Consider the following 17,635-nt stretch of genomic DNA (forward strand, 5'->3'; position numbering starts at 1 on the left):
CAAGGTGTTAACATTCTCTTGTATCACTATTGTAAAATATCACGATTCCGCTGAGTAATATCCTTCTTGATATGAGGAGGCCAAGTCATCTTTGGGAGGTGCCTCACAGAGTTGCTGGTTTCGTGTTTGAATCCCCTTGGTACTATTCCTGCTAAGTGACTATTCAGTCCCTGGTGGAACTCTGCCAGTCATGGGGACATCACGGCCGCCTGAGGCCGCACGGATGACTGAGTCACTCAGCATGTTACGGTGCAGTCATCCCAGCATCCCATATTTGTACCTGCTTTGTGCTGAGCTCATCTGAAGCCAGAGAGAAAGTGGGGAGATCTGGGGAGGTGAATTTGTTGCTATTGGCCCGGATTTTTGCCACATGGAAATTGCTGAGCCGGAGCACGTGAACCACGGCGTGACGGTGGTCTGGCGGCTCCTCCCTTCCTTCTCCTTGCTGGCGGTCTCTCTGCAGGGCCCTGAGGAAGCCACAGCTGCCCTCTGGAAGGACAATAGCTATCTGTCTGGTCTGCGTCTGAGGTGAGAGCTTCTGCCTCCCTTCACAACTGCTTTATTGTGCAGTTTTTAGAATCATAATTTTGAAACGATTCGTTTCAGAGGCCGGCTTCTGGCCTGGGCAGGCTGGGCTCCTTGCAGCAGAGAGCAGACACTGTGAAAGGGGGAGCAAAGATGAAGGGGGAAGTGATGGGCTTACAGCTGGCCCCTCTGCTCCAAAAGGGAGGATATTTTTATCTTTTCCCCCTCCAAGCAGCATATGAGGCGGCAGAAGGCGATGCCCGTGCTGGGTACGATGGATTATTGACTTTAGATCTCGCTCCCTGCTTGTCACTGGTTTGTATCTGATTGAAGTCATGCGATGCCTCGACATCTGTGTGCTTGCCTCTGCGTCTCCTCCACTCGCCCTTCCTGGTGCCAGTCAGGGGGCCCTGTAGTGGAGCCTGTGATGGCCACCTAGCTCTGACTTTAGAACCGAAGGGCTTATTCCTCAGCTGCTAGGAATGTTGCTATCAGATGGCACTTGGCTAAACCCCAAGGTCAGACCTGGCTCCCAGGGCAGCCTCTGTCTAACAACTGGTCAGACAAGGGATACAAATGCTCAGTCCCCTTGCCCCAGCTCAGGACAACTCTGCAGGGCCGTCTCAGGTTCGGAGCCCCACCTTGGGTCAGCCGAGGTCGTTGTGAAACTGCATCATGGCCCAACTTCCTAATAACTGTTCTGCTTGCTGCTCTCTATCCAGAGTCCCCTTCCCAAGGAATGCCCCATGCGGTAAGCTCTCTGCAGGGACCTAGGCCCAACACTGGGAGCAGGCGTTCACACAGATGCGAACGTGCAGACCAGACTCCTCTGGGGACCTAGGGGCTGTGGAAAAGACCCTCTGTTCCCTCAAGCTTCTCCTTAGGGATGAAAGTGAGAACTCTCCTTACAAAGGGCTTGCTCTGGGCCGGTGCTGGGCTGAGTGCTTCACAGGACCAGTTCATTCATCTTAATGGTGATCCTGCTCAGCAGGGCTCTCATGACATTCCACTGAGGTGCCACCTGTCAGTAAACGTCAAGGTTGGTAACCTGGTCAGTCAGTGGCAGAGCGAGTTGGATCCCATTGAGCGGACGCACTCAGAGACACGCTCCCTGACTGCTCAGTGGTGCGCAGGCAGGCAAGAGGGGCTCAGGGACTCCAGGGTGTGGCCCTCAGAGGGTAGCGCCGCCGCTGCCTCCATAGTTCACTGTGCCCTGAAGGTATTCCTTAAAGGCAATGGTAAGAACCCCACTTTGGTGAGCAGTTTTGAATGTATAAACAAAGATTTAAAGGAATTTTGTGGTAAATATAATGATTCTAGTTACGATTCATTGACTGTCTGCTACCTGCTAGTCGGAGGGCCGCATAAATGTCTAACACGTGAACACGGTTAACCCTTTCAACAGACTTCAGAGTCGACATTATCATCCCATTTACACAAGGGGAATCTGAGGCTCAGACAGGGTGGCTTAACTTGCCCAAGCCAGGGTGACGACTGTCCTGGTTTGCCCAGGACTGAGGGATCCAGGCTAAAACGGAAAAGTCCGTGTGAACTGGGAGCAGCTGGGCACCCTAGGTGGAGCTGAAACACACGCAGCTGTAACAGCCATGAGATCTTCCACAACGCGGCTGAATGTTACTTCCAAACTGGTTTGCTCTCTAGCTACTGAGCCTGCGCATGTAATAGACAGACAGCCTCAGGGCTATTAATAGCCTAAATGTGGAAAGGACGGGATGCAAGATGAAATTGAAAATAATCTTTGAGTCAGTCTTAACTATTTCCTGTGATTGAAACATCGTCCCTGTAGAAGGCCAGGCTCCCGGGAAGAGCCCTTCTACCGGCCAGCTCTCGCTGCACTTTCTTTGATCAGCAGAATGGAGGCCAAAAGTTACTTACCTCATCTGAAATTTGACCTCCAAATGTCACCCATGTTCCTAGAAAAGAATAAACATTTGCATATTACTTATGATCATTTTTCTAACATTGTGCGTCGTGAGAGGAAACGCTCTCACATCGCGGCTCCTTCAGTGGAAGTTCACAAAGGGACTGGCTGAGGGGCACCAGAGGGCTGCGGTTGGGCCTGTCCCCTCCTCTCGCTAAGCACCCCAGCAGGGCTCCACACCTCTGGAGGACAGGATACCTCTTCTTCCCTCACAGGCCCCAGCAAGCCACGGCAGCCCTGGCCCGCAAAGCGCTTTCTCCTCTGGCCCAGGCCTGTGAATGCGGGTGCAGAAGGCGGAGCTGCCGGGCCCACTTTGGCTACAGGCTCACTCTTGCTAGCACTTAGCTAAGAAGCTGCCAGTTCTGAAAGTGAAGATAAGGCCTTGGGTGATGGTTCCTCCCTTCTTTACCTCCTACGAGGGACTCTATTTTATATTCCCTATTACCTTCCAGTCATACTTTTGGGCTCCGGGAGGTGACATTTAAGCACCTTCTCTGTCATGACCTGCTTCTCTAGAATGGTTTTGGGGTGGGGGGCGGGGGAGGCTGTCTCCTGAGTGAGGATTGGGAGGCAGGGGAGAGAGGCACAGTCAGCAGCCAGATGTGCACTTGTCAAGCGAGGCGGAAGCAGATGCTGAGCGGGCTCTGCCACTCAGGCTACTGTCACCTCCTCCATTCATTCCCTCCTTGATCCATTTTTTTTGACCTCAAAATACATGCCAGGCAAGGGCATTGAACCCAGGTGCTGGGGACCGTGAGGTGACTAACCCAGTGCCCCTCTCCCAGGAGCTCACAGTTCACAACACTACTTGACAAATGCTGGACTGAGGCAAATCCAAGGTGTCAGGGAGCAAGTGCGCCACCTGAGCTGGAGGGAGGTGGTGCTCTGGAAAGTGTTCCTAGAAGAGGTGACACTTTGGTTGTGTTGCAAAAGAGGTAACTGAATAAAGCAGGAAAGGACAGGCCTTCCAGCTGTAGGTAAGAGCGTGGGTGCTCACAGGCAGAAAACCCCAGAGGGTGTGGAGGGGCTGCTGGGGGGCCTGCGAGCGACGGGCGGGATGGAGGTGAGGGTGGCAGACATGAGGGCAGCCAGGGCACAAGTGATGTCGTGGGGGCACCAAAGAAATGCTGTTGGAAACTTACGTTCTGCATTTCACAATAATCATCATAGCTACTGTTTATGGAACACCCTCCATATGCCGACAGTAGGCTGAGAAATTCGTGTACTTTAATCATTTTGACAAACTTACAATGCAATTTTATTATCACTCTTTCTAGATGAGGAATCTAAAATCAACCAACCTAATCGGTGGGATGCCCAGATTCCCACACGTGCCTAGCTTCAAGAACGGTACCTTTTCCACAGCTTCTCACTTCTCATTAGTAAATTTCCAAATTAATTATGGCGCTTGGACTTCATACTCCATAGACGCATGTTCATGTAATTGCAGCTTTTCTTAGTCCTCAGGGACTAGAACAAAGGTAGGATATAAACTATTTTACTGTTACAGTCTACGTCCCCAGAGGTTGGAAATGGCAGCCTGCAGGTTACACTCAGCTTTGCCCGGCTACAACAATGTTGACCGACTTGGTATTTTAATAAATTTAAAATGTTGCCAACATTTAAGTAATTAGGAGATTTTTCTTAAAAATGTCTGCTTTCCAGCTTCTCTTAACAGCAGAGGCCCGGGGTCCCCACATGGCAGACGTCCCCTGAATCCGAGGGCAGTGCCCTCTGTGGAAGGGCCAGGCCCCAGGCTCAGTCAGAGGCTGCACACCCTCCTTTGCATGCCCAACACTGACATCAAATTGCAGTTATTTACTACCACATGTTTACTGCTATTTTTCTTATTGCAAAATTAAGAGAAAAGGGAACTTGTGCATCTCCTAAGAAAATAGAGCTGAATATTTCAAGAAGAAAATAGGAGTGCACTTCTTTTTGGTGGATGTGACGAATATCCAAACAAAGAATGTTTGCACAGAAAAACTACAATTTAAAGCACCGTAATAAAACCAGCCATGACTGGCGTACGGAAAACATGGGCATTGAGAAACCTAATGGACTGAAGAATGTCAGCGTTTGGCTGTGAATGAGAATAAAATAAATGGTGTGCCGTGAAATGCTGTTCTCTATTAAGTGGAAAAATTGCCTGGGCATCAAAACCTTTTTACAGACGACACTTTTATCAGAGTCTCTTTTGAAAGCAGCAGAAATTACGTGTCCAGAGCATAAACAAGCATTTGCAGATGTTATAACCAGAAACACTGTAGCCCAGCCTGTTAAAAATATGGTTGAGAACTTCCAGGATAAGTTAAATTATTGGTGGTATTTCTATCGCAGCAAATGAGAATGCAGATATAAATAATAACACACTGTGAGCTCTATTTATTTGTGATGTTTTGAGAATTTTGGAGAGGTCAGAGAACTTCTGAACAAGAAGTCCTCGCAAGGCAAAGCGTCGGGAAATGGCTTATTTTGTGATGAGAAAGGCCTCAGACCACCAGATGGAGACCGCATTGTTCCAGGGTTCTCCTGGGGTGGGGCCGACATTGGACATGTCAAGCCAAAGATGTGAGGTGGCAGTATTTTGTAGGGGCACTTTACGTAAATCCATGAATTTCCTCATTGGCCAGGAATTTCTCTGGGCTAAAGAGCTAAAACGAGACAAGCCATAGATTCAGTAATTAATACCATGAGTCGGCTATTCTTCTATATCCTGGAGCAAAATCAGGTCAATGTTTGCTTGACGAATTTGCAGGCTCACTTGTGCTGAGATACCGAAGAGATTTTTGTAACTGTTCATGTCATCAAAGGAAATAGTCCTATCTCCACTCAGCAGCTAAGATTGGCTTGAAGGTCTAAGCTTCTTGTTGACATTACAAGTCATTACACCTTGAATATTTCTCTGTAGGGGCATGCGCAAGTATTGAAACAAATGTCCCATTTGCTCTTCTCAGTCCTGACAAAATAGAGTCTTTGGGAAATTCATTTGCTAAAGAATAGTTTGGTCCACTTTCCCACATTGCAGTCAGTTTCCAGAAGTAAAAATGATACCCTGAAATTCATTCTTCAAGACTGGGCCATTGAATGCTGGTTGTCAAACTTTATGAAAATAAACTAGCATTATTTAGCTTATCTTTCTTAATTAACTTTTGCTAGTACAAATGAAGGGCTATGATTTGAAGTTATCAAACTGTAGTACAAAATGGTATTGAAGAGTAAATGTGACAACATTGAAAGCTGGATTGTTCACGCATCTTGGAGGAAATTGCCCTACTTATGAGAACCATTTATGACGAGTGTATCCACGTTGGGAAGAGCTTATGTTTAGGAGCAGCTTTATTCTAAAACGAATCTGAGGAAAACTACCTGCCAGCCCCAGTATATATGAAGTATTTAAGACTGCAGACCACACATCACAGTGAAAAAGTATAGGGCCTGAGTTCAGTCTGTTGCAGAAGAAAAGATCTCAGGTTTCTGATTCCAGATCAAAGCAGTAATGAATTATGAAAAAAAAAGTGATAATTAAATGTTTTCTTTTTCAGTTAGTTTAAAACTTTTAATATAAAATAGAATACAGATATCATATATATTTACATTAAGTTATAATGTTTACATTAAGTTATAAGTTAGGAAAAATATATATTAAACATATATCATATATATTTACACTGTCATATATATTTGCATTAAGTTATAACTTAGGAAAAATAAAGAGTTTGGCCCCATTTCTGGGTCTTTGCTCAGGTGGGCTACCTCCCTGGCCCTTTAGACTCGTGCTACTCATTTGTTCTATAGTTGTTTGCTTACAACCTTTATATGTTTTATGAGGGAGTAAGCTGTCTGAGGGTTTCATTTCACTCTTCTGCTTATCTCCACAACCTGGAATAGAAGTGAGTCCTTAGTAGATGGTCGATGATTGTTTGGTAAATTGAACTGAATGGCCTTTTTGACTGACATTAATTTACAAAATACTGGGATAATTTCCCACCCAACAATCATGTCTATTTCAGTTTATAGAAACATGAGTAATGCTCATCAAGTCTTCAGTTCTTCTAGTCCTGAGGTGATTGGTGTGTTTCTCCCCGTCCCGGGTACCCACCCAGCTGTGGCCCCTCCTGGAGAAGGGCTGGGGGAAGTCCTTCTCTTTGGCTGCAAGGCCTCCAGAGGGACAGGGTGGCAGTGTGTAGGGAGGGTCCACCAGCCAACCCTGAGGAATAGTTGCCACTTACAAGTAGGACATGTTCTCTCCCGATGGAGAGGGATCCAGGGCAGCCTTCCAGATAGGCGAACTCGGCTTGCATGATTTTATTCTCTACTACCCAACTTCACAAGATCTAGGGTGGTTTATTAGTTAATATGGTTCTCAAAAACCCTCTGTGACAGTTTTCATGGTCATTTTTCTGCCTCTAATGAGAACCAGACTTCTTGAGACCCAGGATGGCATATGACTATTTCACTGTGAAATCTCAAATTAGTAGGATGTTACTTAGAATATAATTTTACTAAACTGACACTTGCTATTGCTAACCTTTTAAAAGTAGAGGGAGAGTACAGAGAACTTTGAACTGTCATTGTATCTTCTGACAAACCTCCTTCATGCACCAAGGAATATGTGTTTTGAAAACCTTTGCATGGGCCCCTCAGCATGCACCTACTACGGCTTGGAAAAATGATTGGGGAAACGTAAAAAGAGAAAGAGAACTGCCTTTACACACACACACACACACACACACACACACACACACACACACACACACCACTGTCTTGGTTACTTAGTTACCTTGTTGGCAGTTTACAGGGTAATTGCTTCTTGTTATCCATTCAGGAGTTCATTCCTGCTTCTGATTTAAATGACCTCCTTGCTGGAGAGATTCAGGCACTCAGATGCAATAAAGTTTAGTCATCTACCTCCCTGGCCGTTAACACCTCACATCACCATAGCGCCATTATCAAAACCAGGCAATTAACACCAGCATATTAATAGTGACTCAACTACAGAGCTTTTCTGACTTTCACTGTCTTTTTCCTGTTCCAGGATTCTGTGCAGGACCCCACACCGCATTCAGTGTTCCTGTCTCCTTAGTCTCCTCTGATCTGGGTCAGTCCTCCGTCTTTCCTCTCTTTCACGACTTTGACACTTTGAAGAGTACTGATCAAGCACTTCGTAGAATGTCCCTCAATCTGGGTCTGAATCATTTTCAGGCTATAGCTTTGGTGACTTCCCTTTCTATATTCCAGCTTGACTTGCTCCTGGTTTGAATACATTTTTTATATCTAGGAAGAAGCGAATATATAAATGCAATTGTAGTATTTATTATGCCACAGTTAACTTTTCTTCAGCCTTTCATTCAACAAGTATTGATGGAGTCCACCATGTGCCAGGCATTGTATTTAAATTATCAGGAGACAACACTGAGTAAAACTGGCAATTATTTTTCCCCACATGGAGCAGATTTATGGGGAAAGGCAAAAATAATAAGAAAAATACATAGTGTTTAGTTATGAGTGTTAATTTCATAAGTAAAGAAAATACGTAATACTTAGCATTTACTGATGAGTGTTAAAGAGAGTCTTTTTGTGTGTGTGCATGAGGAAGACTGACCCTGAGCTAATATCTGTTGCCAATCTTCCTCTTTTTGCTTGAGGAACATGGTCACTGAGCTAACATCCACGCCCACCTTCCTCTATTTTATGTAGGATGCAGACACAGCATGGCTCGACAAGTGATGCTACATCTGTACCCAAGATCTGAACCCACAAACCCTTGCAGAGCATGTGAACTTAACTGCAACGCCACCCGGCTGGCCCCGTGAGTCATTTTTACGTGGCAGGAATAGGGTATATGAAGTATCAGGGAGTGCGTGTTGAGATTTTAGATAGGATGGCCAGATAAGGTTCACAGAGAAAGTGGCTTTTGAGCAAAGATCCAAAGAAAGTGAAGGAGTTTGCCCTGCAGCTTTATGGAGGAAGAGGGTTCCAGGTGGGGGAAATGTGGGGAAGGGGGCTGGCCTGGTATGTTCAAGGTCAACGAGGAAGCCAGTGTGGCCAGAGGAGAGGGGGTGAGGTCTGAGGTCGTGTGGGGTCATGTCAGTTCTAAGAAGGACCTTGGAGAGGCTAAAGAAGAGGTATGAATGGACAAATAGTACAGTCTGACATTCTTTGAAGAGGAGTCCCTACTGCGGTGCTGAGGACACACCTCTGAGGCTGAAGCTGGAGCACGAGCCCCAGGCTGGAGGCTGCTATGATAATCCAGGTGACACAGGACAGTGTTTGGTCCTAGATGGTGTAGTGAGGATGGTGAGAAGTGGTTGAATTTTTGACAGGTTTTGAAGGAGAGGCAGTAGAATTTACTGATTAAAGGATGGAGAGTATGAGAAAAGGTGAGAATTCAAGGACAACATCAAGGTCAGAGCAAGGGGAGAATTTCACTACAGATTTAACAATTTTTAAGTTTTGCAAATAGAGCACATGTCAAGGGCAGGTTAATGGAGTCAAGGCTGACCAAATGATGGAGATGAGTTCAATCCAGAGGTGTTTAGAGTTATAAATCTGTTACATCACTGAAGAATTTACGCTTAAAGAGGCAAACCCTGAATCTCACTGAACTCAGACAAAACTGGGCAGAATTAATCATCTAACCATCCCACTTGAATAGAATTACTCCTAGAGAGATGTGGAGCTGGGGGTGTGAGCATCCCCCCAAATTTCATGGAAAGCAAGAAACAGAGGGTAAGCCCAGGGCAGCGTTGGTTCAAGGAGGGGGCACTGAGCTGTTGGCCACCACCTGACAGGAGGGCCAGGTCACTGGCCTGTGAGCACTTCCCCTTCTGAGCTGCGGACTGAGTCTTCTGAGAAGGGAACCCTTGCCCATGTCCTTGTGTCCAAATCCTCCTCATTCTTCAGGACCCAGGACTTCAGCCTCTGAGTGAGACGCTGTGGGACACGGTTCCCAGACACAGCTCTGGGGGTCATGGCATGGCTTGCTACCTCAATCAAATACTTTAGGACTCTATGTCATTAACTCTGTGACCCTGAGAAAGTCCCAACCTCGTGATTTCTGGTTTCTTTATACGCAACATTAGGGGCCTTGAGTTCCTTGATCTCTGTAATTTCCTGGTCATGGTCCTGTGGTTGGACTTTGAAGAGAGAAGTCAGTCATCTCGTTTACTCTCCTACCACTTTGAACAAACTGCTGTTGCTGCACAGACCACGTTGCATGGTAATGACATAACTTATTTTCGCATGTGACTTCCCCGTCAGACTGCAACTGTCCTGAGGGCAGGGACCGAGTTCAATGTAAATTTTTAATTCTAGCCACTGAAGTGGAGCCTGGCACACAGTAGGCACTTAAAAATTGTTTGTTGAATCAGTAAATAAACATTTAAAAAACACGGGCATTCCAGTCCTGGTAACGAAGGGTCTCTAACAGGAGAACCTGTGCAGCGGGCGTCCTTTCCCTCCTCACTGTCTTGGAGGAGTGGTTTCGGCCCCAGCTGCAGTCTGAATCTCCTGGGGAGCTTCCGATGGCTCCACTGGCCTGGCCTTCACCAGACAGTTCAATCAGAGTCTCTGGGGATGGGACCCCGGCATCAGAATTCTTATAAGATCCTCAGGTAATTCTAATTGCGGCCAAGGTTGAGGACCACAGTTCCAGACTCTTCCCATTCTGATATTTTAGCATCTCTTCCTTTTCTTTACACCCTACCTCGCCCATCTCATCCTTTTACTCAACTGTTACAATCCCCATTTTCCAGAAGTTGAGAGACTTGCCTGAAGTTCAAGTAACCAGTAAGTGGTGGAGGTGAGCTGGGACTTAAATCCAGGCAGACTTATTCCGGAGTCCCCCCAACTGACTTCCCACTCCGAATCCCTATATGGGGTGGAGAGAGTGTGGTCTTTCCGCAAGACAGGTGAGTTCACAGTTACCTTACTGTTTTTATTGATGCAGGATCAAAACAACACAGACAGAAAGCAGATACCTAGAAATCTGGCCTGAGGGAGAGTCTCAGAAGGTGGGACGGGGATGCGCAGACAGGTGACAGAGGTGAAGAATTGGCTTCTTGCTCTTGGCACCTTCTACCAACTGAAGGGCATGGAACAGAGTTGTCCTCTTGCTGGAAGCAGTAGTGTGATGGCGAAGCAGGTAGCGGAAAGCAGGTCGCGCTGAGTTGGAACTCTGATTCTCCCACTCACTAGCACGGGGAGGGAGGCAGACAATAATAACCAGTTCACAGCATTGTCAGGAGGATTCAGTGAAATTTGGTGAGCGTTTAACAGCGTCGGCTACGTGTGAGCATTAACACACAGTCTCAGGCTCTTATGCTTCAGGATTCATTAGACTCCCCCAGGAAGCCCACTCTGAGGTCTGTTCTGCAGATCTGAGGCAGAATACGGGTATCATTATATTTAAAAAGCTCCCCAGGCGATTGGGAGGCAAAACAATGTTCTGAGCAACGCTGCTGTGGCCGCTGCAGACAAGCTGGATGAGGACCTACGTCTGGGTGCCTGGGACACAGCTCAGGGCTCCGTCTTTTTCAAATGGTGCAGACGAAGTGTTCTTCCTCGCTCTGCTCTGCACCTGTTGATGTTTTCACAGAGGCTGGCCATTATTTTTGGATCCAAGCTGCAGCCTGGTCTTTCATTTTTGGCTTCCAGTGTACTGCTAATGAGCATCTGGCCTGAGTTAACAAATGTGATGACAACTTAGCCTTTTCTTTTTTGCTTTGATTACCTTTTCTGGCAGGAACCAATAATACCACTTAACTCTGGGGGGCTTGGGAGGGCTTTCACACCTGCACTTTATAAAAGAGCTTGAAACAGCAGTGAAACTAGAAAGGAAGTGGTAAAGGCCATGAGGAATAAAAGTGGGCCCTCAGGCACACGAAGTGCAAGTAGGATTCCATTTACAGGGAACTCTGCGAGATCTGAAGCATTCCCCATATTGTACAGATGGCGACGTGGAGGGGTAGAGAAGCAGGTTTCCGCAGCTGGTGAGTGGTGGGGTCTCCAAAGCCATGGTCGCCCCCAGCCCCATGCTGCTTTCTGGGAATGATGCCTCCCCCTTCTCCTTCCCCCTACCCGCCCTGCTCCAGCCAAATGGTGTGGCCTAGGGTTTGCTCTAAATACTTGTAACTATCCTGCTTTCATGAGTCTTCCCACGTTCTTCCCTCTGCCGCAGAACCTTCCTGACGACAAGCTTGAACCTATTTCTGCCCCCAAACTGCCCGGTCTGAAGAACAGCATACACTTGGCCCTACTCCTCCGGGCCACAGGCCTGTCCCCAGATTCTCCCAGCCCCCCCCCCCGAGAACAGGTTTTATCTTGTCTTCCCGTGAGACCTCATGCACAGAGCCATCCGGGACCTTAAGCTCTCAAACCTTTAAGAATCCCAACCAGGGCTGAGAGCTGGGTCATAGTGAGACGTGCTTGTGGCTGAAGGAATTCCGGGGCAGGGCATAGGAGTGGGAAAGCAGTGGCTGAGGGGAGCTCGGTGTTAGGTGAGGCGAGCTTGGGATGGGCTGGCTGGTTCTCCCAGAAAACCCTATGGAAAGTTGGACCCTGAATCTTTGTCTAACCTCCCATATATAGGCTTGAGGTTGTGAGGGTTAAGCGGCTGCAATTGACATGGGGTTCTTTGTGATCCTGTAGAGAATGTCCAAATATTTGATATTTTCCTTCTTTCTTTGATTTAAAGTATTCTGTACTTAAGTGCCAAGGGATGCTGCTAGCTCCATTTTCTTTGAAGATTTGTTTCAGGGTAACTCCGCCTGGAACTATTTTGATCTGTTTCTCCATTAATCTGATCAATAAAGTTTAAGGACAAGGAAGCAGTGATGGAAGCAGGATGAACGATGAGGACGAAGTTTAGAAGGGGCAGTTTTGTGCTATAAAGCAGACTGGGAGGGTTGACGTTCCCCAACAGGGGCGGTTGTGAGCACAGCGTAGGAATGAAATGTCACTGCTCTAAATCTTCCCCCAGAAAACAATGACCCCCTCCCCACATTTAGATGTTAGAATTAATGATACACAGTAATTGAAATCCATGGCTTAAGCTTCTTCAGTTTCCTTATGACTCCTGAATTGACTGCTTTAGCACCTTGAGCCTGTTATGAAAATTTAAAATAAAATAAAGCCAACAAGTTCTTAGATGAATTTTTCTTTTGTGTCTTTTAATTTTTTGCCCACTTTTGAAATATTATTACTTTTATAATCAGAAGGAAAAACTTTTAAAAATCCTTATTACTTCACTTTAAAATCCATTCACGAACAGAGTTTCAACAAATTACAGCTTTTCCTACTTCCTGAACGGGTGGAAAGAGGTAGTGTTTGTATTTTGTTTGTATCCTGTCCTGTTTCTTAGTCACAATTCCCCATATTTTCCTGTCCTGATATTTACATATTCAAAACTATTTTTTACAACTAAGTGTCCGGGGCCCTTGTAACCAGCGTGCATCACTAATGTGCCCTGTTCGTTTTGTTCTTTGAAAGAACTCCTATAAGAAAAGTATGGAATAGTTAACAAAGGTGAAATAACACAGTGTTAGCATAAAATTAGACACCTACTATGGGACTCTAGCGCTAAATGGCAATTTCTCTTTTTTTAAAACAAATTCAAATATTTTCAATATCTTCTTCTAAAATGGGATCTATTATCAGGATTGAAAGTCTTTTTTTTCCCCCATGAACTCCTAGCACAAGGAGTGGGACATAGTACTTGCTCAAATCTATGTTTTTATTTCTGTTTTTGAATTTATCTTTTGCCTTTCCACGGAAGTTACTGTGAATAAGAACTCTCTGGAAAAACATTGCTGTTGAGAAGTTGGAAAGTCAGCCTGACCTCCTTCACACGTTCTTTTCTCTCTGAAAAGTTCACGTCTCATCTCCGTCTTTGTGCAGGGCTGCGTTCCTTTGACGGTTCAGTGAGCTCCTCTCCCCGAGACGGTCACAATGTTGAATGACTCTGCTGTGTCTGTGTGTAAAAACCAGTGTCTGCTCTTAGGACTCTCAGGATACACTAGGGAATAAACTTGAATTTCGTAGGGAGGCAAAGAAACTTAGTGAAAACAAGCTAAGGATAATACATTGTAAAAAAAAAGAAAAAGTATTTTACGTCAGTCCTTTCAAATTCTCCCTCTTGGGCTATGAGCTTCACCATGTTTATAGTATTAAATATCATTAATGAAAACTCAAATAGGAATCCAAAACAAGTCACACACTTTTTGACTAAGGAGTTTTTGAAGTATAGAGAGATTAAAACTGAGGAAATATATTAGGGATAATTAATGAAAGCCAAAGATTGAAAAAGTTCCCAAATGATATACACTGAAATTAACTCCGTTCCTATGTTTCCCTGTAGATTTATGGATTTACATGTAAAGATTAGCTTATTTTGTCTGTGCCTGATGGTTACCAAACGTTAATGATTTCAGCCCCTCTTTTTTCCCCTTAAATCTCTATCATCCTTTTCCTAATGGAAAATGCATAGTTGTAGCAAGCAGAAGGGGTATTTTTGCATCTCCCATGGAATTATGCAGGAAATCTTTTTTATGCACTGACTCTCATGTCTAACAAAGCGACGGAGACCTTTCCTTTTCAGTAGTTATACATGGAAATGTATCATGTTAAAGAAGAAAATGGAGCAACGCTAAATCAGAAAACCATGTTGGTACATCTTTAACCTTAGGAGATCCCATTTAACCCAAACTCTACATAGAGTCATTCCCCTTTGAAATGATATTTTGCACTATACTGAAAAATTAGTTACGGTATGGGAGAAGACCCGAACAGCTCCTGGAAGCCTGGTGTGGACACTGGTGTTCTCAGCCCAGCTTTAGCACTGAGGTGATGGCAGTGTAAGTACATCGTCCCAATGTTACAAGAATGCAATGAAATTTCCTAACGTACTGTATGGAAAGTTATCCAGAGATTTATCCAGAGGCATCAAAGAATATAAAAGTTATTTTTCTATGTCAACAATATTTTGGATTGTTCTCAAACAAAGAAGACAGGTCTTCTTGAGACATTTTCAAAACTACTACTATCTTGGGATTATCTCTGTATCCTCAGAGACTATATAAAACCTAGTACGTAGGAGGGGCTTATTAGGTTTTTATGAATGAACAAATTCAAGGAAGCAGAGAAGAAATGATCAGCATATAAATTACATTCAATAAACTCTCTCATGGTCTGCTAATCTTCTTTTCATTAATCCATTGCTTAGAAATGAGTTAATCTGAATGAATCTGTTTGTGGCCTTTATATGAGTTAGTGGTCTGAGTATCTACCAACCACTACACTGGTTTAAACAATGAAAGAACATTCCAGAGATGGCTGGGAGGTTGGCATGGATCCAGGGAGTCGTCATGATAGAATGACACTTGCATATGCCATCTTAAAGCAGTGATAGCATCTTCTTGCTCCTTCTGCTAGCACCAGGGGCCCTGGTTTGGGGAAACAAGGGAGTGTTCCCAGAAGGGACTCCTGGGGGAGCAAAGATGCCACCTGGTGACTCCATCTTTGATCATTTTGTGATGAGTTCAGACCCGTAGGGACCACTCACTACGAGGGATTAGAACTGGCTGTTAAGTGGGAAAGAATACACAACCCTGGTGAAGAATGTGCCACTGAAAGATCTGGAATGTCCAATGCCTCATGGTTCCTGAAGGTCCGGTGGACATCTCAGCCTGCTCTCCACGAGGACAGGGAATCTGTCTGTCTTTCTCTTCGCTGTCCCTCCAACACACAGAACAGAGTTCAGTTTTGCAGTTGACTATCTCTCAGGTCTTAGACAAAGCTTCCCGAAATTATTTCTCTTGTTTTTCAACCATCCTGAAGGGTAGCTATTTTCATTTTCTTTCAGATACACCTGAGATCGAGTATGTCCACCGATAAATAGGTTCATCTTCGAGACTTTGCCTGTCTCTAAAGTGAACGATGATACCTACTCCAGTATTGTTGTGAGAATCAAATGAGACGAGGATGATGCAGCCAACTCTTTTTTGAGAACTTATCTTGTGTCAGGCATCGTGCTACACACTTTGTAGACACTATCTCATTGGAAACTCATGGTGACTCTGTCATTTGAGTGTATTCGTGGGGGTGGCTGAGCTGGGCTGCAAGCCCACGCCCTCTGACCCTACAGCCTGCACTCTTAACAATTTCAACAGGGCATGTCAGTTGCCACTATAGTACTAAGCACGCAGCCGGTGCTCACTAAATGTTACCTTCTTCCTTATCTTCCGAAGAGATAATATTTGAAGCAGCGGAAATTCCACAAGAAGATAAACGACTTTTCGAGAGATGGCAGTGAAAACCAAAGTCAATTCTAACCATGTACCCATTGTAACAAAGCTCAGGGAGATTTATTATTTATTGTGGATTATTCTGAAGTGACACACGGAGAGCGACGAATAGACTAAAACATTCAAAAATGCCACACAATTCTGAATTTTAATTGGAGGCCAAAGCAAAACGGGAAACAAACTCCCCACCTGGCACTTGCTTCCTGCGTCGGCACCCGCTCTCCGGCCGTGCCTCCTGCACGCTGCTGGGCAGCGAGGTGGCTCAGGTGCGCAAGCTTCCAGGGGGACCCGGCACTGGTGAGCAGGTAGAGCTGGCGGGAGCCGGGGCCACCTCCTCAGCTGCCCAGGGAGTGGCGCTCCAAGCTCCTAGTCCCAGCCAGCAATCCTCAACTCTGGTCCAATTAATGGAAACCCCTGGAGCCGAGGCTCTGGCCCAGCCCAGAGATTCTGGTTTAGTTGGTCTGAGGAAGGGTCCAGGCACAGGCACTTTTTCAAAGCCCCCCATGTGACTATAATGGCAGCCAGGGTTGACGACTGGCCTAGGCAGCAGAGGGCACATGGTTGGAGCGGACTCATCCCTCTGCAGGCTCTAAGTGTGATGGGAAGCCTCGCAGTGCTGGGCAGAGAGACGTTAAGTGCTGGGCCCAGAGGATGGAGAACAATTCAGCAAGCAAGGTTGAAGGTGGCCTTGACCCCAAACTGGAGACTGTAACGCCTCGCAGGGTTTTCAGCCTTGACCAAACAAAGGGTTACAGTCTGTTCTTTCGAGATTCTCACTTTGCCCTTCATTTTATTGGTACTATTAACCTTCTGCAAAAATCCCAGTGGCAGTAAATGACTGTAGCAAAAATAGCTTAGTGGAAATAAAAAAGAGTGGAATAAAAAAGAGCATCAGCAGTCTCATTTTCTAGGACAAGATTACAGGGGCCCCGATCCTGACAGAGCAGGGTACAAGGGAGACACCTCAGTTTGATGGGGTCAGGGTGGAATTTCTCCCTCTGGTGCCATGCAGAATGATTCACTCAATATGGAGATTTAAAAGCTTAGCTGAAGCCCAGGCAGCGATGGGCTCCCAGATCATGATATCATCCCACATATTTTATTAGGTCTAGACAACTCTTGATTTTCCACTAACAGGTTTTCATGAGTCTGGCACCCATTTTCAGACAGAAATACAAAATTCATTCCAAAGATGAACACAAACGCGTTTTCAACTTTCTGTGTCACTGTTCCTCTCTCTCAGCAGAGGTAATTGAGAACCCACTGTCTTCTTCATGTGGCTCCAGTGGGTCAACTGGAGGAGTGATACAGCTGCCACCAGTTCATCTGAACAAAATGCCAAACCCTCTTAAGGTTACACTGGTATAGAAATTGCATACATTGAGCACACCCTGGATGTTGCCAACTTGCAACCTCAATTTAAAAAAATGTATGCCGGACCGGCAATGCCTATGAGATGGAACAGGAGAAAACGCTGATGGGGTGGAAAAGGAAGCCCACAAAGGGTCCATGGGAAACAGAACTCAGCAGGCACACAGAGAACCATGGAGGGTGGAGGAGTGCCTCGTTCACATTCCAGATGTGCACAGTAAAGGTCTGGCGTCAGGCCTCTCACGCTCCTGCAGACCTTGTGCACTGACCTTCCCCACACACTGTCCTTGAACTCTTTTCCTCCCTCCAGTCTATCCTCTGTCTTCAATTTCTCTCTTCACCAGGAAGGTTAGGATGGCTGGACGATGTGATTCAGCATTTAGAAGATTCTCTTGACCTGTTCTCAACTCCATTGCCTCACTTTTCCTTCATTGCACCTGTCTGGCAAAATCCACATCTGGATGAATGTGACTGGCTGCTCATCACCTAGGAC

The 17,635-nt window shown here is 45.7% G+C and overlaps 1 protein-coding gene and 2 long non-coding RNA genes across 5 annotated transcripts in view; 2 read left to right on the forward strand and 1 right to left on the reverse strand.

Moving 5' to 3' along the window:
• Nucleotides 1-17,635, reverse strand: part of KCNAB1 (potassium voltage-gated channel subfamily A regulatory beta subunit 1) — a 383,573-nt gene that overhangs the window by 76,310 nt on the left and 289,628 nt on the right. For all 3 annotated transcript variants that reach the window (XM_070509613.1, XM_070509614.1, XM_070509615.1), the window contains exon 3: nt 2,422-2,459. In XM_070509613.1, coding sequence (XP_070365714.1) covers nt 2,422-2,459 — 38 coding nt within the window. The remainder of the gene's footprint in view (nt 1-2,421; nt 2,460-17,635) is intronic.
• LOC139045271 (uncharacterized) lies at nt 399-8,301 on the forward strand. Its single transcript, XR_011503312.1, has 3 exons — nt 399-528; nt 7,506-7,568; nt 8,168-8,301. It is a non-coding gene; the product is annotated as an uncharacterized lncRNA (long non-coding RNA).
• On the forward strand, nt 10,256-11,774 carry LOC139045272 (uncharacterized). Its single transcript, XR_011503313.1, has 3 exons — nt 10,256-10,380; nt 11,380-11,460; nt 11,649-11,774. It is a non-coding gene; the product is annotated as an uncharacterized lncRNA (long non-coding RNA).

Source organism: Equus asinus, chromosome 5 (assembly GCF_041296235.1).
Source record: "Equus asinus isolate D_3611 breed Donkey chromosome 5, EquAss-T2T_v2, whole genome shotgun sequence".
Classification (NCBI taxonomy): Eukaryota; Metazoa; Chordata; class Mammalia; order Perissodactyla; family Equidae; genus Equus; species Equus asinus.